This window comes from Monodon monoceros, unplaced genomic scaffold (assembly GCF_005190385.1).
Source record: "Monodon monoceros isolate NGI ecotype Baffin Bay Population unplaced genomic scaffold, NGI_Narwhal_1 Super_Scaffold_18, whole genome shotgun sequence".
NCBI lineage: Eukaryota > Metazoa > Chordata > Mammalia > Artiodactyla > Monodontidae > Monodon > Monodon monoceros.
In genome coordinates this window covers 87,356,738-87,374,292 of record NW_021703774.1, presented here as the reverse complement: position 1 = coordinate 87,374,292, position 17,555 = coordinate 87,356,738, and the positions used below count along the sequence as shown (strand labels likewise).

At 38.9% G+C, this 17,555-nt stretch overlaps 1 protein-coding gene across 4 annotated transcripts in view; it reads left to right on the top strand.

Moving 5' to 3' along the window:
* The first annotated feature begins 587 nt into the window (after positions 1-587).
* The window catches only part of NTNG1 (netrin G1), a 340,603-nt gene continuing 323,635 nt past the window's right edge, over positions 588-17,555 (top strand). For 2 of the 4 annotated variants that reach the window (XM_029226839.1, XM_029226837.1), the window contains exons 1-2: positions 1,460-1,588; positions 8,481-9,246. In XM_029226839.1, the coding sequence (XP_029082672.1) occupies positions 9,001-9,246 (246 nt within the window). In that variant the 5' untranslated portion in view covers positions 1,460-1,588; positions 8,481-9,000. Of the gene's footprint in view, positions 650-833; positions 1,589-8,480; positions 9,247-17,555 lie in introns of those variants that run through there. The other 2 variants (XM_029226840.1, XM_029226838.1) reach the window with 2 other exon arrangements.

Here is a 17,555-nt window from a genome sequence, read left to right as displayed (position 1 = left end):
TACAAAAGCTCGGTTTCTGTTTGATTTTGAGATGCTTGCAGATTTGTGAGATCAGAGCTTTCTCCCTATTGCAATGGTCTTTCTTTTTAATTAAAGTCTCTCCCTATGTAAATCAGTCTGGATTTTTTTTTTTTTTTCCTTGACGTTAGTGTGTAGCTGAGAGTGATCCCGGGTAAGTTTGAGCCCCACTGCTGGGGAAGGAAGTCTTGGGGCGGGGGGCATTTGTCTTTCTCTTCAGAATGGCGAGGAGGCCAGAAAAACCACAGCTCTCTCTTCAACTTTCCGAAGAATGAATTTCTAAATAAGGAGGTTTGAGGCTTGCGCTGTAGGGGCCGCTGGCTGGGCAGGGGAATTGTTGGTTGAAAAACACCGTTGCGATCACAGCTAGGAGCGAGGGGTGTGCTTAGGGGCGGTTTTCGAGAGGAGAGCCAGGAGTGAGGGATGGGACGGGCGAGGTTATGAGTGGAAGGTACGTGAAGAGTTGGTAGAAATCGCGCTCGTGTGGGCAAGTTAGATGTGGCGGAGGTAAAGGGGAGTCGCTGAGCCTCGGTACCCCGAGGTCCTGGAGCGGCGGCAGCGGCGGCTAGAGCAGCAGCCGCAACAGCGAGCAGGACGGAGTTAGGACCGCTCGGAGCGCCCAGGTCTCGAGGTAGTATAAGGTTTGCAATCCTTCCACTTGCTGGCAGTTGCAGAAGATCTGCTTTTAAGTGAAACGTACATGCCACCCCTCCAAGGGCTGCAGCTTCCCCCGGCTTGCTTCTTTCTCTTCTCAAGGCCCTCCCTTGCGCTCACTCTGTGATTCGTACTCGCGCCTAAGTTTGCAGAGAGCTCGCTGCCGGCTCGGAGCCGGGTCCGGCCAGGAGCCGCGGGCGGGGTCGGGAAGCCAGTGAACGGCAATCCAGAAGCATCGTGGGCCATGTATATTTCATCAACTGGACTTTGGGTGCGTCGCGTCTCGCAACCATCAACGCTATGTGCAGTGACATTTCTGACTTGAGTGGAGGAATGCGCGAAGGAAGCCCGGACGAAATTGGTACTAGAGGATCTTCTTGGCGCCAATGCTAATTGTCCTGATTTATGTCCCTTCTGACTAAGCTCAACGTCTTCGTCTGAAATAAAATGAAACCTGTGCCAAGCGGGGTAGAACCACCGGGCCGCTGGTTCTGATACCCGGGAATCAGGAAATCGTCCTGCAGCTGAAAAAATTAAAAAAAAAAAAAAAAAAGGATAGAGAAAAAATAGAAAAAAAAATCCCTCAGTAAAAGTTTAAGGCGAGAAGTGGCAGAGGCAGTGGCGCGAGGAGGCGCGGAGGAGAGCCGGCAAGCAGAGGACTGGGCTGGCAAGACCTCCCGAAGGCTGCGATTTCATTATTAATATCACTATATTTTTGGAGGGAGAGGCACCTTTCTCATCTTCTCTTCCTCTCCGCCCGCCCCTATTCCCTCCCCCTCATCTACCTGTCAAAGTCACTGATCTTTTGCATTTCGGAAGAGGACGTCAACGGGAAGGAATTCCCCCTCTCGGCTAGGGCTCCGAGAGGGGGCTACGCGCAGGAGGCTCCCACCACTCCCCGGGGCCGGAGGCGAAGGTAATTAAGCGGCGGGTAGTGGCGGCCGGGCGCGGGGCTTCGGGTCCGCTAGGTCCTCTGCCGCCGCCGGCCAGGCGCAACCTGGACCCCGGGGGTGCGGCGGCGGGGCCGCGGCGCTTGGGTCCACACGCCTAGCTCTCCCGCTCCGCCCGCTCTGAAGAGGCTCGGCGTAACAGCCGCCGCCCGCCCAGCGCCGCCCGGGGCTCCGCTGCCGAGGCCGCCGCCCGAGGCGCACCAGGCTGGGCCCGGCCGCCGCCCCGCGCCGTCGGCTGGGTTCCCGCCGGGCGCCTAGCGAACGGGCCTCACGGTGAGTGCCGCCGGCTTCCCCACCCGCCGCGACCCGCGCGTTCCGCCTTTGCCCCTCTCCCTGCCGCTTTCCTCCCTCCCTCCCCCCGAACCTCCCCCCGCCCCCCCGGCCCGCCGCGCAATCCACGGGCGGGAGGGAAGGCTCCGGGTGGGCGAGGAACTTTGTGAAGCGCCATGTGGAGGCAGCGCGCGCGCACACACACCCCGCACACTCTCACACCCATACACGAGTCTTCCTGGTGTGCGCCCCGGGCAGGTTACGTGTGTGTGTGTTGTACTCAGTGCCTGGACTCACAGATACACAGCTCGCTCTCCTCCTCCCCACCCCCGACACCTGACCGCACACAACGCATCGGAGGGTTCTTTTTTCTTTTTCTTCTCTCTTGCTTTGCCAGTTGTCCTTGCTTGGGGAAAAAACTTGCCCTCTTGCCGGCCCTGTGGAGCTGGTGGCCACACTGAGCTTTTGAAGTTCCTTTCTTTTAATCTCCTTTATTGGTGCGAGATTAAAGCATTACTATCCCATGTTGTGCAGCTGGGGAGAAGGGAAAATTGAAAGAGGGAAAGACTTGGTGTAGGAATTTCATGTGGAATATTTTCTCAGGGGTTGATGGATTCGGCTAGAGACATTGAATTGCTCTCCTGTATGGATCTGTGGATATCTATATATAATACAAATAATACTGAATATTATTGGGCCCCAAATAACCAATTAAGTGATTCAGACACGGGAAAACTTAGATAAGAAAAGAAACTGCGCCCTCTGCTGTTTATTTTAGTAACCTCGCTCGGACTTCTTTTTTCTTTTTATCTTTTCCAGAAATCCACTCAGGCGGTTGTCATTTTACAGGGCAGGGGAGGAAATTTTCTAGCGGAGATTTTAAGCAACTTTATTTGGAAAAGCTGGAGGTAGCGTTTCCATTCTCGCATCAGGTATAGATTTCCAGAGAGTAGAGGCTTTTGTTTCCCACTTCCTCCCCCAGTCTTCCCAGGGAATGGTAATGGAACCACTCATTATCATAACAGTTTGTCAATCTTTGGAATGGAAAATTCTGAGTAAGATTCAAAATTCCACTAAACATATGGTGTATCTGGCAGTAGATTTGCTCTAGAAATAAGGCCCTATTTTATGACTGAAAATACTAAAAGTTTTCTTATCTTACAGAATTGGGGAACAAAACAGAAGAATCTTCTAATAAAATCATTTATTCAATAAACTTAATGGTTCAGCTTGTTAGAAAAAAGTTTTCTAGAAATTTTCTTTTTCGCAGTAGCGGCAAGGTTTTTCTTATTTGTCTAGTCCTTGAGATCATCTCTAAAAAAAAAACCTTGGGGAATTAACAACCCCAGGTTTCATTAATTAAGTATTTTGAACTGTAACTTGGACTGCCTTAAATGCTCCCCATCCCTTTTCTCTTTGGCAAAGGAAAATCAGCTCCATAATTGTTCAAGATTCTTTTGGAAGATAAGTAACTTTCAATTTTTCATTAAGATGAAATTCGGTTCTTTGCATGGGGATCAGTTTGCAAAGAAACCATGTCTCAAGTATTTCACACAGCAGGTTGTTCTAGCTTACCATACATAAGGGATCTATTTTCCTTTTCTTTTCTGGGTGCCATGAAATAAGATCTATTTCACCACTGTAGACCAACATGAGGGAATTCAAAATTCCATATAGTTGGCTATTAATTTGGTGATACTTCCTATTGTGAAATTTTAAAAGGGTAATCTTAACATTTTGTAAGAAAACAGTTGATCTTATATGCACATAAGGCTGTTTTTCCTATTGAGATTTTTGTTTCATCAGCTTTCACTGGGTAGGTGTGCTAAAATGATTCAGGTTAGGTTTTTTAGGAGAAGGCTAATGTATTTTGCTGTTTCCTTTTGTATATTTGTAAGTGGTGCATATACTTGTCTTTGCCTCTGTTGTTATTCTGAAAAAACATCAAATAGTAATGTTAAAAAAAATTAAACTATTGCATGCTTAGTTGATATGCTTTCTAACTGTTGTAAGGATTTGTAAGAGAGAGTTTTAGAGTTACAAAAACACCAAGTCACTTGGAAAGAAATAAAATGTCATACAACTCAGAAAATTAATTGTATGTTAACGGAAAAACGTGTGTGTATGAATGTGTGTGTATAGGTCAGTAAAAGACTTAGCATACTTTTAAAAATAATTTTTTCTTCAGAATCCAGAGTTTTGTTTCAAAACTTTAGGTGGGTGTAGGTTTTCTCAAATGTGTATTTGAAACCTTGGATTTCTGAACTTCTCTACATGACAATGAAAGATTTGTTTTTCTATATTAATGAAATAGCATATTTATTCTAGACTTAGCTGATTCTGAAATAATTTTATGTATTATCCCTTCCCCAAACATCCTGCAAAATATATGCTATCTAATTTCCCTAATCATTAGTCTCTTGGTGAAAACAGAGATCTTCCAAATCCTAAGGTGTGTTATTTGGTTTTATTAAGAATCTCATGATAGGCGGTTGCTCATAATACCCAATCAAGTATGAGTAAAATATGCCAATGATATTGCAGTACATGTTAAATTCCTTATATCTTGAAAGACAGTTAAAGGGATAGAAGCAAATTAAGATGACTCCCATCTCCCATTAAGATGAGTAGAAAATGCTTTCTTCACAACAAATAAATGCAAAGAGCATTCAATATATGTTAAGTATCTCATCTAGTCAATCTTGTTATGACAGTGTTGGAAACTGCTAATTTTGATAGGTTATGGAATTTGGATATGTCTTTATCTCCTTATATTTTTCACTCAATGGAATATGATTATAGTCAGTGTTCTTTTTGTTCCTTCCCATTCAGAAACATGCATATTTATAAAATTCTTAATGTCTATGAGGAATGAGTCAATAGCTGTCTATTTCAGGTGCCCCTGAAGAGCTGAGTGTTTATGGAATAAATAGCCTACTATCACCACCTCTCCTCCTAGCGAGATTATACAGTAAAACAAATGCCGAGAGCCAGCTAGAGTTAGTGGATTTACTGTCAATATTTTCCTCTCTGTTGATGAAATTGTCAGTTGTTTTTGGAATGTAATTGTCTATAGTTTTGATCATTGTTACTTCCATGTAATGTTTAGGAGGCTTCTTTTCTAATGAAAGAAAGGACCTGTGAAATACCTTCTGCAAAGTTAACCCAAAGTGGAAGGGAATTAGCTACAGAATCCTGGAAAAAGATATGTTCCTTGTATGCAAAGCCATTTTATAGCCCATTTTAGTCCAGATCAGTAACATCTATCAACTTGAGGGCATGATGTAACTTTGTATTTTCACAGTGGCTTTGCAAATTTATATACCAGTCAGAGGTCTATGGAGTACTCATGGCATATTAATGGGTATTTCTATCAAAGAGGACTTCCCAAAAACTTTAGTGCACAGGTAGAGATGATAGCACTATTTGATTACAGTGAGTTCCCAAGGTTCGCAAAGTAAAGAACTAGAACTGAGGCCGCGCACAGGTCTTCTGAAGCTGCTCACATTTACGCGATACGAACACCTGAGACAAATTCAAAGCCCATGTTACTTGGCAATTAGTTCAGTTATGGGCAAGAAGGGATTGGTTTAGTATATTAAATCCCCGAATATGTCATTGACTGTTCTTCTCATAATTGGTTTGCCTGGCTATTTGCTGTGATGACCTAGCTTTTAAGAAGCTATTGGTGATTTTAACCTAGTTGAAAGCATAGCCAGATGGGAACTGGTGCCATTAGGTAAGAGAGGTTAAGGGGTAAATAATATCCTATTTTAAAATCATTTTATTTTCTTTGAAAACTCCATAATTATACTTTAATAGAAAATTCCTGATTTTGACAGAGGCTTCTTTTCCATTGTGTGTCATGGAAGTTCACAGATTTAATTTCTTTCTAACTTTAAATTAAGAGGATTTTCTTTGAAATGTATGTGGCACTGAAAAGTAAGGAGATCCTAACGTGAAGGATCCGCACTAAGTGATGCTACAAACATAAAAGTTGGAATGAAATCAAATAATTACGTTAAAGAACAACTTAGTGACCCTCTCCTCCTGATCTGTAATACGCTGCGGTCAATATCTTTTTCTGTGTCAATGGGAGCTCATTAAATGTAAATTCTGCAGACTGACTGAGCCATGCCATATTAGTGCTTGCCAAAGCCTGACATTTTTAATACATTAATAATATGTCTGTAATGTAATGGAAAACTGTTAATCACAACTGGTTATGTGCCAGAAATTTAAGCTATAATTGGCTGCTTCTTGTCAAGAATGTCTGTCGCACAGCCCTGCAACCGCCTAATATTCAAATGTGTTGCACTCCTTTGCATTTTTCTTTGTCAGCTTTCTAAATCCAATCAATGGTATAGTCCATAATTCTGTGTAATGACCATCATTATAATTCTGGTATACTTTAATGAGAATTCGTTACACTGGGATTGCTGTTGTGTCAGGAAATAGTAACAGGTTCCCACACATTTCCCTAGTGGGAAATTTTTCCAAATTTTTAACATACATATATATGGTCATCCTTTATTTTGTGATTCAAGTGAGGCAAAAGGTGGATGAAGACAGTAGCCAAGAATAAATAGATTAGGGGGATAGTATTTATTGATTAAAAAATGTGATGATTAATCTCAGAGAATTCAAATATATACTTAAGGTCATATTTTAAAAATAATATTAAAAATTAGCTTGTAGTGCTCACTCATTTCAAACTCAAAGCAGTTCATTCCAGGTCTTCAAGAGTGTATGGTTCTTGATAAGTAAGTTGTTATGTATTTGAAACTAAGAATTTAAGTTAATAATTTCTGGGGTAGTAGATTTTACACTGCTTCAGTTATAAGGCCTACTTTCCCCTCCCCTTCATCCCCCCCCCAAAAGTGTTTGTTCTTATTATAATAGAAAATGTAAATTTATATTATTTTAATACTTTTTGGATTATTGTCAAAAGTCCGCTGTTTCTGAAAATATCAACTTAAATTACTAATGAATCCGAAAAAAGCAGAAGGCTGTAGTAGCCACAACACATGCTTCTCTGTGATTTTTTTTTTTTTTTGGTTTAGATTTCAAAATGTACCCAACACTATATAGTCTTTACATTATAAGAAAGTGGCAGATTCAAATCTGTAGTTTATACATGTTTAGACAAACTGCTAATTATTGCTTCATAGTAACTCAAATATTCAACACTTTTCCTAATAGAAAATATCACAAATTACAGCAGTATGATAACATTTTATGAATTGAATTTAATGAAAATTGCACTTGTATCCATAAAGCAATTATTATAAATTACTTTGCTATGGAAACACAATTCAGCCATCTGTTGGCATTTCATAGTCTCTGTGGCTTAGTTCATTTTAAGATGGTACATTATTTAAATATAGTGAATTCCTTTTATAAGATTTTGTGAGGATAGTGAACTTCCATATTTAAACTGCTTAGTGTGAATTGAAGGGTCTATAATGGTATTTCCTAAAACTGTAGGCTTTTTTGTCATTTTACATTTAAAAAATAATTATTGGGACTATGACAATATAAACCAACTAATTAAGCAGATACGCTTTTCTTACACCTGGATTCCAAATATTATAGTTTGTTTGGATTTAGACAGTGATTTCTAAAGAGAAAAGTTGCCAGTTAAACTCACCAATGATTTATACTCATAGTTATGTAGGCTGTATTATCAGTTAACCAGAAGTACTTTTAAACAGTAATTTTTATTTTCTCTTAGAATTAGTGCCATATTATTCTGCTTCATGGCCTGTTAACTCACCCTCGGCTCTTTTTATATGTGCATTTTAAATTGTGCGTTTTACTACAGAGCTTTTAGTTTTAAAGCAGCATATAATATTCGCCTTTGGGACAAATTCTCTTCTTCTGTTACAGAAAGTAACTGCAAATGCAGATGTAATAGCTATAAAAAGATATAAGAAAATAGAAAATTCTTACGAAAGGAAAATTTGCTCCTCTGGTTTTATTTTTGAATTTTTTTTTCAGGGAGCCAAGTTATCTTTATCACTAAATGCAACTAAACAAAAGATGCTAAATTCTTCCAATATAATGAGCAAATCCAAAGGGAGAGGCTTGTGCCAACAATGCCGGTTTTCACTCCAGTTAACAAAAGCTAAGAAATGTACAAGGAATTTGTAGATTTTTAGGGTCTCTTTGCTAAGAGACAAAACGCATAGAAGTAGTTATCACTTCTTTGTCATTGTTATAAAAGCGCTCATTTCCCCCATTGTACTCCTGGAAGATTTTCCAGCACTGCAATATCTGAGAAATGTTTTAATCTAGCTGCTTGCTCTCGGTTTTGTCAAGATGGAAATATAATTTTTGAAGCGAAAACCTGTAACTCACCTGGAACACAAACATCTGTCTTTGTTACGGAAGTGTTAAATCCTTCATTTCAAAATTCTCCCCAATGTGAATGATTTCTGTGGTTTGCTCATTCTAGCAAAGTAAAGGTTGTCCACATTACACCAATTTGCTTCATATTGCATCAAACCTCCCAAATGCCAACGTAGCATACATTTTGTAATGCATTGATTGTGGGACAATAACTCTTATTTTTATTGTTTCTAAAAGGGTGTTGGTGCCAGAAGAAAAGAATGATTGATGGGAAGCAGACACCGAGCTACAGACACTCATCCTTTTGCTTCAGATACTGATACCTCAGTGCGCCTGAGCAACGCTTATGAGCCGTGAGCATCTAGGATCACCCAGGGTTATTGGATGTACAATAGGAGAGCCATCATTTTGCTAGATCATTATCTGCTGCTGGACATCTTTTACAAAAACCAAACTAGACCCAAGTCTAATAGATATGTTCTAAGACAATGAAAAAGCTGCAAGTTGTTGCTAATGCCTAATGCACAAGTATGCTAGGTTTCCACCAAAGTCCTCAATATACCTGAACACGCGCAATATCCGAATCCTTCACTTTTAGTTTTGGAACCTACTTTGAAGTCTCATCCTCTTTTTTTTGTTTGTTTTTTGTTAAATATACAAACCTACCTACCTATAGACATACATGTATATGTAAACTAGAGACCACAGATAATCAAACCCGGCTTTTGTTACCACGAAGATTGCCAAGAATTTAGAGATGTATTTGTCAAGATTCCTGTCAATTCATGCCCTTTGGGTTACAGTGTCCTCAGTGATGCAGCCCTACCCTTTGGTGTGGGGACATTATGATGTGTGTAAGACTCAGATTTACACAGAAGAAGGGAAAGTTTGGGATTATATGGCCTGTCAGCCGGAATCCACAGACATGACAAAATATCTGAAAGTGAAACTGGATCCTCCGGACATTACCTGTGGAGACCCTCCTGAGACATTCTGTGCAATGGTGAGACAACCTTTTTGAATAGAATATTTTATGTTAAGTGCGGGCATGTTGTATATGCATACAAATGTGTTAAGTGTAAAGACTCAATTCAGGTAATGAGCTGAATCTGCAAGTGGCAGATTTGTGCTAAACAGGCTAGCTTCATTCTCAGTGGAGGCCTGCACCACCTGGAATTACAGTTTGCGCAGTGTGATTGATGCACTGGAACTTACCTTCCTGCAAACCAAAGGTTTCACTGAGACAAGTGCACTGAATATAAATTATAAAAAAAAAAAGTCCACTGAAGTTTAAATTTCAGATTGGAGATTGGGAATATGATTAGGCTATATGTGATATCATAAGGATAAAACCCATCGGTAAACCAACTTTAAAAACATAAAGGTTTCTTCACACACATATTTAAATTAAGGCTAGTCCCATGTTCCATAGTTCAAGACTAGAGTAGATGTCCTGGTTTTCCTCATCAGGAAACTGCTATGGTTTGGAAATCCTCGGTTAGGAGACCAGTGAGAAGGGAAGCAGAAGAGGAGACAGGGGCTAAAGCCTCATGAGAAGCTTTTCCAGAAGAGTCTTATTTGTCAACTTATGCAGCCTCTTGTTTACAAGGGTTGTGGTTTTCCATAGAAAAGTTTGGAATATGGAAAACATGTTTATTGAAAAAGTAATGATATGGAGCATACAAATTCAAATACTCTCCTTTTGATAAGCAAAGTTAGATAATTTGTTGTTTTCATAGTATATATAAGTCTTTTTCTGAGTGGTAAGGTAAATGGGATGTGAAAAGGTAATATAGGAGTGACAAATTGAATTTTCACTAGAGATGTTGCTGAAAATATACCCATAAGGTATTAGTAAAGAGTTTGGTGATTGAAATGATGTAAATCAATGTGCTAAAGAATTCAGACAGTGTGTTCATTTGGTTTATGTTGTTGCTTTTTTTTGTTATAGGCGGTCTTTATTTGATACAGAAACTGTTGTGGTCCCATTTTTCACCATGTAACAGGTGTAATCGTATGGCAGATTTTGATAGTATCCTTACCTGACTTTATTATCTTGAACCTGGCCTGGCATTTTCAGGATAGTAAAACTATTAATCAAGTAGCATCTGTTCACAGTCCCTAGTGAGTTAAATTAGCATAAGATCACCTTAGACCTAGCACTGTAGAAAAGGTTTCGTAACAGGAAACAGTTTTGAGCACTAAACAGTGCTTTCACCTAAAAGCTAAGGGCTTGCCATTTTTCAGAAGTGTCTTTGGGGACTGGTTTGAATTATAGTCTAAACCTGATTTTGCGGAGAGTGAGAAAAAGAGCTTGGCTATTAGGTGTCACTATGACTAAAGTGCTCTGAAAGACTAAATATTTCAAAGAGAGGACCGTCTCTCTGGGTAGCAGGTATGTGCTTTGCAAAGAAGTTGCCTTTTAGAAATCAGAGACTTCCAGAAGAGGAGTTTATTCAAACACATTAGGAAAACTATAATAAATCTGCAAAAGAGCAGGGACATTTTTTGGCTTTATGTAAGATTTTTAATAATCTCTCATAAAAGGTCATATTTAAGATCTCATTGCAAATCTGGGGTGAAATTGCTGTTCAGGTGACAGGTTTGGCCCAGAACTCCTTAGCAGAGGATGAGTTCTGGGCCAAATCTTCGTATTATTAAGAACACTCTAAATATTGGTTTGCATGCACTTGTAGCAATATGCCTCTTCTGGAATTGTTTAATAATTTACAGATCTAAGTAAAATAGCAAAGATCCTTTCTCACAGTGCTGTTTGAACTTGCATAGGACCCGTATGATGTGTTCAACATGTGATTTGAATGTGCAGCTTCCCTGGTGTCAGCCTCTGGCAAGAGAATGCTTGCTCAGCACTGCTCCTGTCGGTCGTGTTGAAGGGTTTACTTGGTGTCTTTAGCATGCCTCTTTCTCCCATCTTGAGTGGGAGAGGGTGCATTATAGAACTTCTCATGCCTGACTTTTACAGTGACATGGTCTTAAGGTCCTTAAACAAGCCAATTCCTACCAGTTTACTGGCTAAGTGATGTTAGAGACCAAAAGAGAAAAAAGTAAAAACGATATCCCTTAGCTTTCTCAAGTGCAGTAATATGTGTACTTTACATGTTTATGTGAAACTCCACAGGACAGTGTTTTAAAAGGCTACATCTTACTGTGATACAGATATTCAGAAGTCTTGGTGGGTTTAAGTTTGTCATTGGACAGAATTGTTTTCCATGGGAGAGTGTGATGTTTGTGAGATGTTACCTATCAGTGCTTAATTTGGACTCCTTAATATACATTTGATTGGCATAACAGGTTTAATAATCTATACTTTAAATACATAGTTTGAGACTATTTATATGCATATTATATACCAAGTCAAAGATAGTGATCTAATATAGCAACACTTCCTCTCTGCAGTTTTGTATTTTCCATAAAACTCTTTGGTGTAAGGTTTCCTGACACAGGCTGTAAAGCTGTTTCAGGATGCTGTCATATCAGACCTGTTTAGGTGCTCCTTAGCCCGAGGTCTAATGGGAATCCATAAAGTCATTTGTGTTATGACTTTCACATTCTCCCCTCCTTGACACACGCATCCATACCTGCTCCCTCAGAGTCGTTATGGCCTATTACATCAGGGCAGCTGCCACATAAGCACAATCGCTGCTTAGCCCTGATATGTAAATGTTTGCTGCAAAATGGTTTCAGTAATCACCTGCTCAGCTAGTGACACCCTTATTAGCTGTGACTACAGCAGTTCTGAGCACCGAGGGGACATTTGGTCAGAGAAATACCCTATAATTCCCATAGCCAATTTATCTAATATAAAGTTGATGTTCATTGGCAATGCATTGAGAGTTTGTATTGCTGCTTTTTGCATTGCCTCCATCATTGTATGCCAGTGACCATCCATGAATGCTACATTTACTTTAGAGTGAAATTTTAGGGTAAAAGGACCACATGATTCCATTTAACAGTAGATCTCTCTTTATTACCTACTGGATAACCTACTTAATAACTACTGGATAACCTACTTAATAACTCTTTAATATCTAGTGATTTTAAATTTTTGTATAGTAATAGTACCAGCATTTTAAACATTAGTTTTATGGGAGATTCTACCATTTCTACTTATGATAGTGAAATAGGGGAATAGAAATAGATATACACATATACATATATATGCGTGAATTTTGTATATTGAGGCCATACATTTTCTTTTTAATTTAATCTGATATATTCCTTGTAAGTTGTCGATGGCTAAAAGAACTCTGTTTTTGTTAAGGGTGAAGAATCTGAAGGGTAGAAGAGGGTTAAGCAATTGTTTTTAGGCTGACATAACATGTTAGTATAGATCATGTCCTTCCTTCAGCCACGTAAAAGCTTCAGGTAGCACAGCTTTGTCAGAAAACACAGATCATCTAGTGACCACAATTTGTTTCAATTTGCATAAAGAGCACATAGGATGATCTGAACCTGTGTGTAAAGCTGAAGTGACAACACAAAGTTATGACTTGTTCTTTGTGTTTAGACAAACTTAGCTGTCATATCTCCACGCAACACCCCAGTGGCTTAAAAATGGCAAAATTATCTGCAATTATCTCCAGCCTGCAGCTCATTTTCTGGATACGTTAAACAGAAGCTTTCAAAAGAAGCCTACAGACGGAAGAAGTCATGGGCGTTTGTACAATTTATGGCACAGAAGTGCTGATGTCAGTAGAAATGTGAGCCCTGGAGTGCACCTATGGATTTCAGAGCCAATGAAATCTAAATTAGGAAACAAAGATTATTAAAAAGTCTTCTGTGCATGTAATTTTGACATAATATTCTGAGGTGGACATTAAGTGCTTCCCTTGGAGACCTTTGGCATCATTAATGCAGCACGCCTTTAATTACATGTAGACTCATATTACTAAAAAATGGAGAAAATAAAGTACTCTGAGGTGTAGTTAACAATACCCTAGTTATGTTTACTGAAATAATTAAAAGAAAGGGTATAATTTTTCTAAATAAAATGTCAGAATTTGAAATGAAAATGGATTTTCTTTAGGAAATTTACTCATGTGTGCCTGTGCTCTTGTTAGGCATTTATTCAAGCACCATAGCAGGTCTATTAATGATCATTCCATATTGTGCTATTTCCAGATAGACTCCTATTAAGAAAAACATTTTTAATTACTGTAAGCATTGCGGATAGAGCATATTTCATTATGTTCAAATGGAATTTACAAAAGTTGTACAAAGCCTTCATGTTTTATAATTTTAAAGGAACCCAATGGGATGAATGAGTGGTGACACATAGTCTCAGGGCTATCTATAACTTACATTTCTGATTTGGCATCGGCTCAGGTTGAGATCTGGTGGCTATCAGGTGGCTTTTGAGAAGTTAATTTGATAAATTTAGTTACGTTTTCAATGACAAGGCATTAATATCAATTTTCCAAAAACTGGAAATGACATTGATTTACACAATAGTCAAATAACCCTGCACTCTGTTCACGTGAAACATAATTTAATAAATGAACGAAGTTTTAATAACAGTGACATCTTTCATGTGAATTGATTTATCCCTTAATTATGCCAGAATGGAATTTTTAAAAATCTTCAGTTCCTTCATTATTAACACTTCATTGTTATTTAGTTCATTATTTAGACTTAATTCTTAGAAAAGTTTAATTTATGTTTGCAGTGAATTAAGTTCCACAGAGATTAATCTTTCTCATATGTCCCTATATCAAGTATTCCCTTGTTAAGGAGCCAACAGTAGCTCCTTATTATCTATTGCATCAAGTCTAAAGTACTCTACCTGGTTTTTAAATCTGAGTGTTTACAACCTTATTTCCCATTACTTCCCATCAGGACCCAATGGCATTTCCAAGGGATTTAAGACTAGCAGTCTCATTGGAAGGGGACTACTGGATTTGGGTGGAGGCTGCATTGGCATAGCATGCATGGTTTATGCAGGAGGCCTTGAGAGGGAGCTGATAAATATTATGGCGGGGCTAACCAAACTTAAAACCACCTCATGTCATTCATTGTTCCTAGACAGTGTTCTCTACGTGCACGAGTACCCTTGTCTCTGTTGAGCTAATGCACAAATATTACTATAGACTACTGTATGCAATGTGAAGTGAACAGAACATATAGCACGTGCAAAACCTGGTGGTGGTGGTGAGAATCAAAGTCAAATAACATATGGTCCCTGCCCCCAAAGGAAGTAAAAAAGAGTCCTAAGCAAAATTAATACGAAGTGTTGTGTAGCCAGAGGATGGGGACGAGGACGTAGAGGTAAGACCAGCACTCATAGTTTAAAGGTGAAACATTATTTTGCTGCATATTAAAGAGCCACTTGGAAAATATTGTCTGGTAGCCAAATGCCTGATGTTAAACTGTGTTTGAAGAAGACAAGAAAAAGGCTGGGTGCAGCAGATGGACCCACAGCATTTAAATGATAGCCTAGTGGCGTGGTTAATGGTAGATTTGACACCTTATATCTGGCAAGATGGAAGAGGAGCAAAAATTCGTAGAACCTGATGAGTTAGACCTGTATATATATATATGTATTTCTCAACTTAGGAGATGCTGAAGTATGCTGCATAAGATAAGCATGGCTCATATACCTGGCGCTCCAACTTCACACAAAGTTTAGGAGCATCATTTTACTGAATGCACAAATACAAGATTTTAAAGGTGAAACATGAGACCTCAATATAATTACTGCCTTGTAGTGGACTACTTTGAATTACCTCCTTCAGTTCCCGAAGAGGTAGCCTTGTCTGCTCTAGAGGAATATCACTTGAAAATATAAGAACTAGTGTCCTAAAAAACCCATAGTCTCTCTGGATTGTTTTGGGGTCTCTCAGGCATATTCTGTAAACTTTTGGTGGTGGTGGTGGGGTTTGTTCTGCTTAGCTCTGGAACTGTGCGTGGGTCTTAGTCTGGCATCTTGATCCTTTGACGTTAATGACTAGTGTCATCACACAAGAAGTCCCTCATCTCATGTTTTTCTCTACCAGGAGAAGCAGAAGACATTCCTCTTGCTTGGAATAGTCTCCACTTATCCCAATTCCACCCATCCTTCAAGGTCTGTGTCAAGTTAGTTTCTCTGTATACTTCCTGCCAGTTTCAGCTCTTATCATTCTCTTGACCTTTTAATTATGTGATTAAAATATATGCCTGTCTATCTACTCTACTATACTGTACCATTTAGCACTTCATTACATCTTATTGATTTATGTACCCACATACACATATGTTTCATGTGTTTACCTTATCCTGACTCTTGGTCTGGATCACTGCCCTTTAAGTGAGATAATATGTGAGACAGCCTCCTGTACTCTCTGATGCAGAGTAGGAGCTCAACAGAAACTATGTATTATATTGCGTTTCTACCTTACAGCATTTATCATATGTCTAGGCAACAAATAAATAATAACATGTTTTTAACTGATTAATTGATCAGTTGATTGAATATAGTATTTGATTTTCTGGAATGTTTTCTATTTCTCGAGGACTTTTATCATATATCTGGTTTTTCCCTCTGTAAATTAGGAGACAACTAGAAAAATTTAGCTAATCCATTTGGGCAGCTTATAATGATGTTCTCAAAGGAGAGGTGGGAGAGAAAAATCTACTCTGAGTTTCAACACTGACAGTATGTATGAAGGATTCTTTTTTCCATTTCTAATTGAATCTTTTAAAAAATAGTTTTCCAAGTAAAAAATTTGGAAAAGATGGAAAACCTAACACTCAACATTGAAATCATTATGCCATATTTCTTAAAAGTCTCTCTCCCTAAATATTGGGCTGGCCAAAAAGTTTGTTCTTTTTGGCCAACCCAATATAATATACATTTTGTTTTACGAAATTGGAATCATAGAATCATCAGATATAATTTTTCATCTTTTTTCATTTACTACTATAGCTTTATCATTTAGTTAGATCATTTATATGTGCTTAGAGAGTATGATTTGATAGCTATAAATATCCTATTATATAAATATATAATATTTTATTTAATTATGCTCCTACCTTGATGACTTGATGTTATTTTCATTTCATTTTTTTTCTATTGGTTATAATGCTTTGATGAACATGTATCAGTATAGTTTTCTTTATTAAACCTACTCTTCTTCTCCCATATTCCAAACCTCCCATATTAAATGCACGTGTTTTTAGGATGGTGAGCTCATCATAGCGACTTTAGTTGAGGCTAAAGAGTTAGGCTGTATTCTTTTGCTCTCAAGGGTAGAATCCTACTGAATGGAAGGGGCATTCTCTGTGTGAATCTTGGGGAAAGAGGTGTTGGACTTAAACCAAGATGTAGGACTTAGGCAGGTCCCCTCTCAGTGGGCCTTGTTCTCTTTTGTCTGGACTTGAGAGAGCTTCTGGAGGTAGAAGGAAGACAGCTTCTGCCACACGGTAGAGAGCAAAGTCAGGAGACTCTTTGGGAACAACAAGCCAAAGATGAGCAAATTACACCTTGTAGACTATACCTGTGGCTTTAAAACTTGCTTTAAGTTGATCCACAGTGAGAAATACATTTTATATTGGAACACAGTAAACACACACTTATCCACACACACACAACCAAAACAAAAGCTTTGCAGAACAGTCCTTACCTTTTATATGTGCTATGCCCTCTGATATTTGTTTTCCTTTATATTCCTTTTTCTTCTTTAACAAATAATTGAAAATTACATATTGATGGTTGTGTACAAATTATAAGTAGCAGTGTTTTTGAACCTTGCATAAATGGAAAAATAGTGTACACATTATTATATAGCTTCTTTCTTTTAAATTTAACATTATATTTTTGAGATATACCGCTTTGTAGTATTCTACCCTATGGATATTTCTTTAATCAATCTTCTATTTAGAGACGTTTAGGTTGTTTGTTTCTTATACTTTAAGGCTCTTAACTGGTGCCAAACTGTCCATCAGAAAGATAGTTTATCTATACTTCCTCAGTATTTTATGAAATGCCCTAGTAGTTAGATCCTCATCAATACTGGGCATTATATTCTTTTTTAAAAAATTGATTGATTGATTGATTGCCACACTGGGTCCTCGTTGCTGCGTGCGGGCTTTCTCTAGTTGCGGTGAGCCAGGGCTACTCTTTGTTGCGGTGCACGGGCTTCTCATTGCAGTGGCTTCTCTTGTTGTGGAGCATGGGCTCTAGATGCGTGGGCTTCAGTAGTTGTGGCACGTGGGCTCAGTAGTTGTGGCTCATGGGCTCTAGAGCGCAGGCTCAGTAGTTGTGGCACTCGGGCCACAGCACGTGGGATCTTCCCAAACCAGGGTTCGAAACCTTGT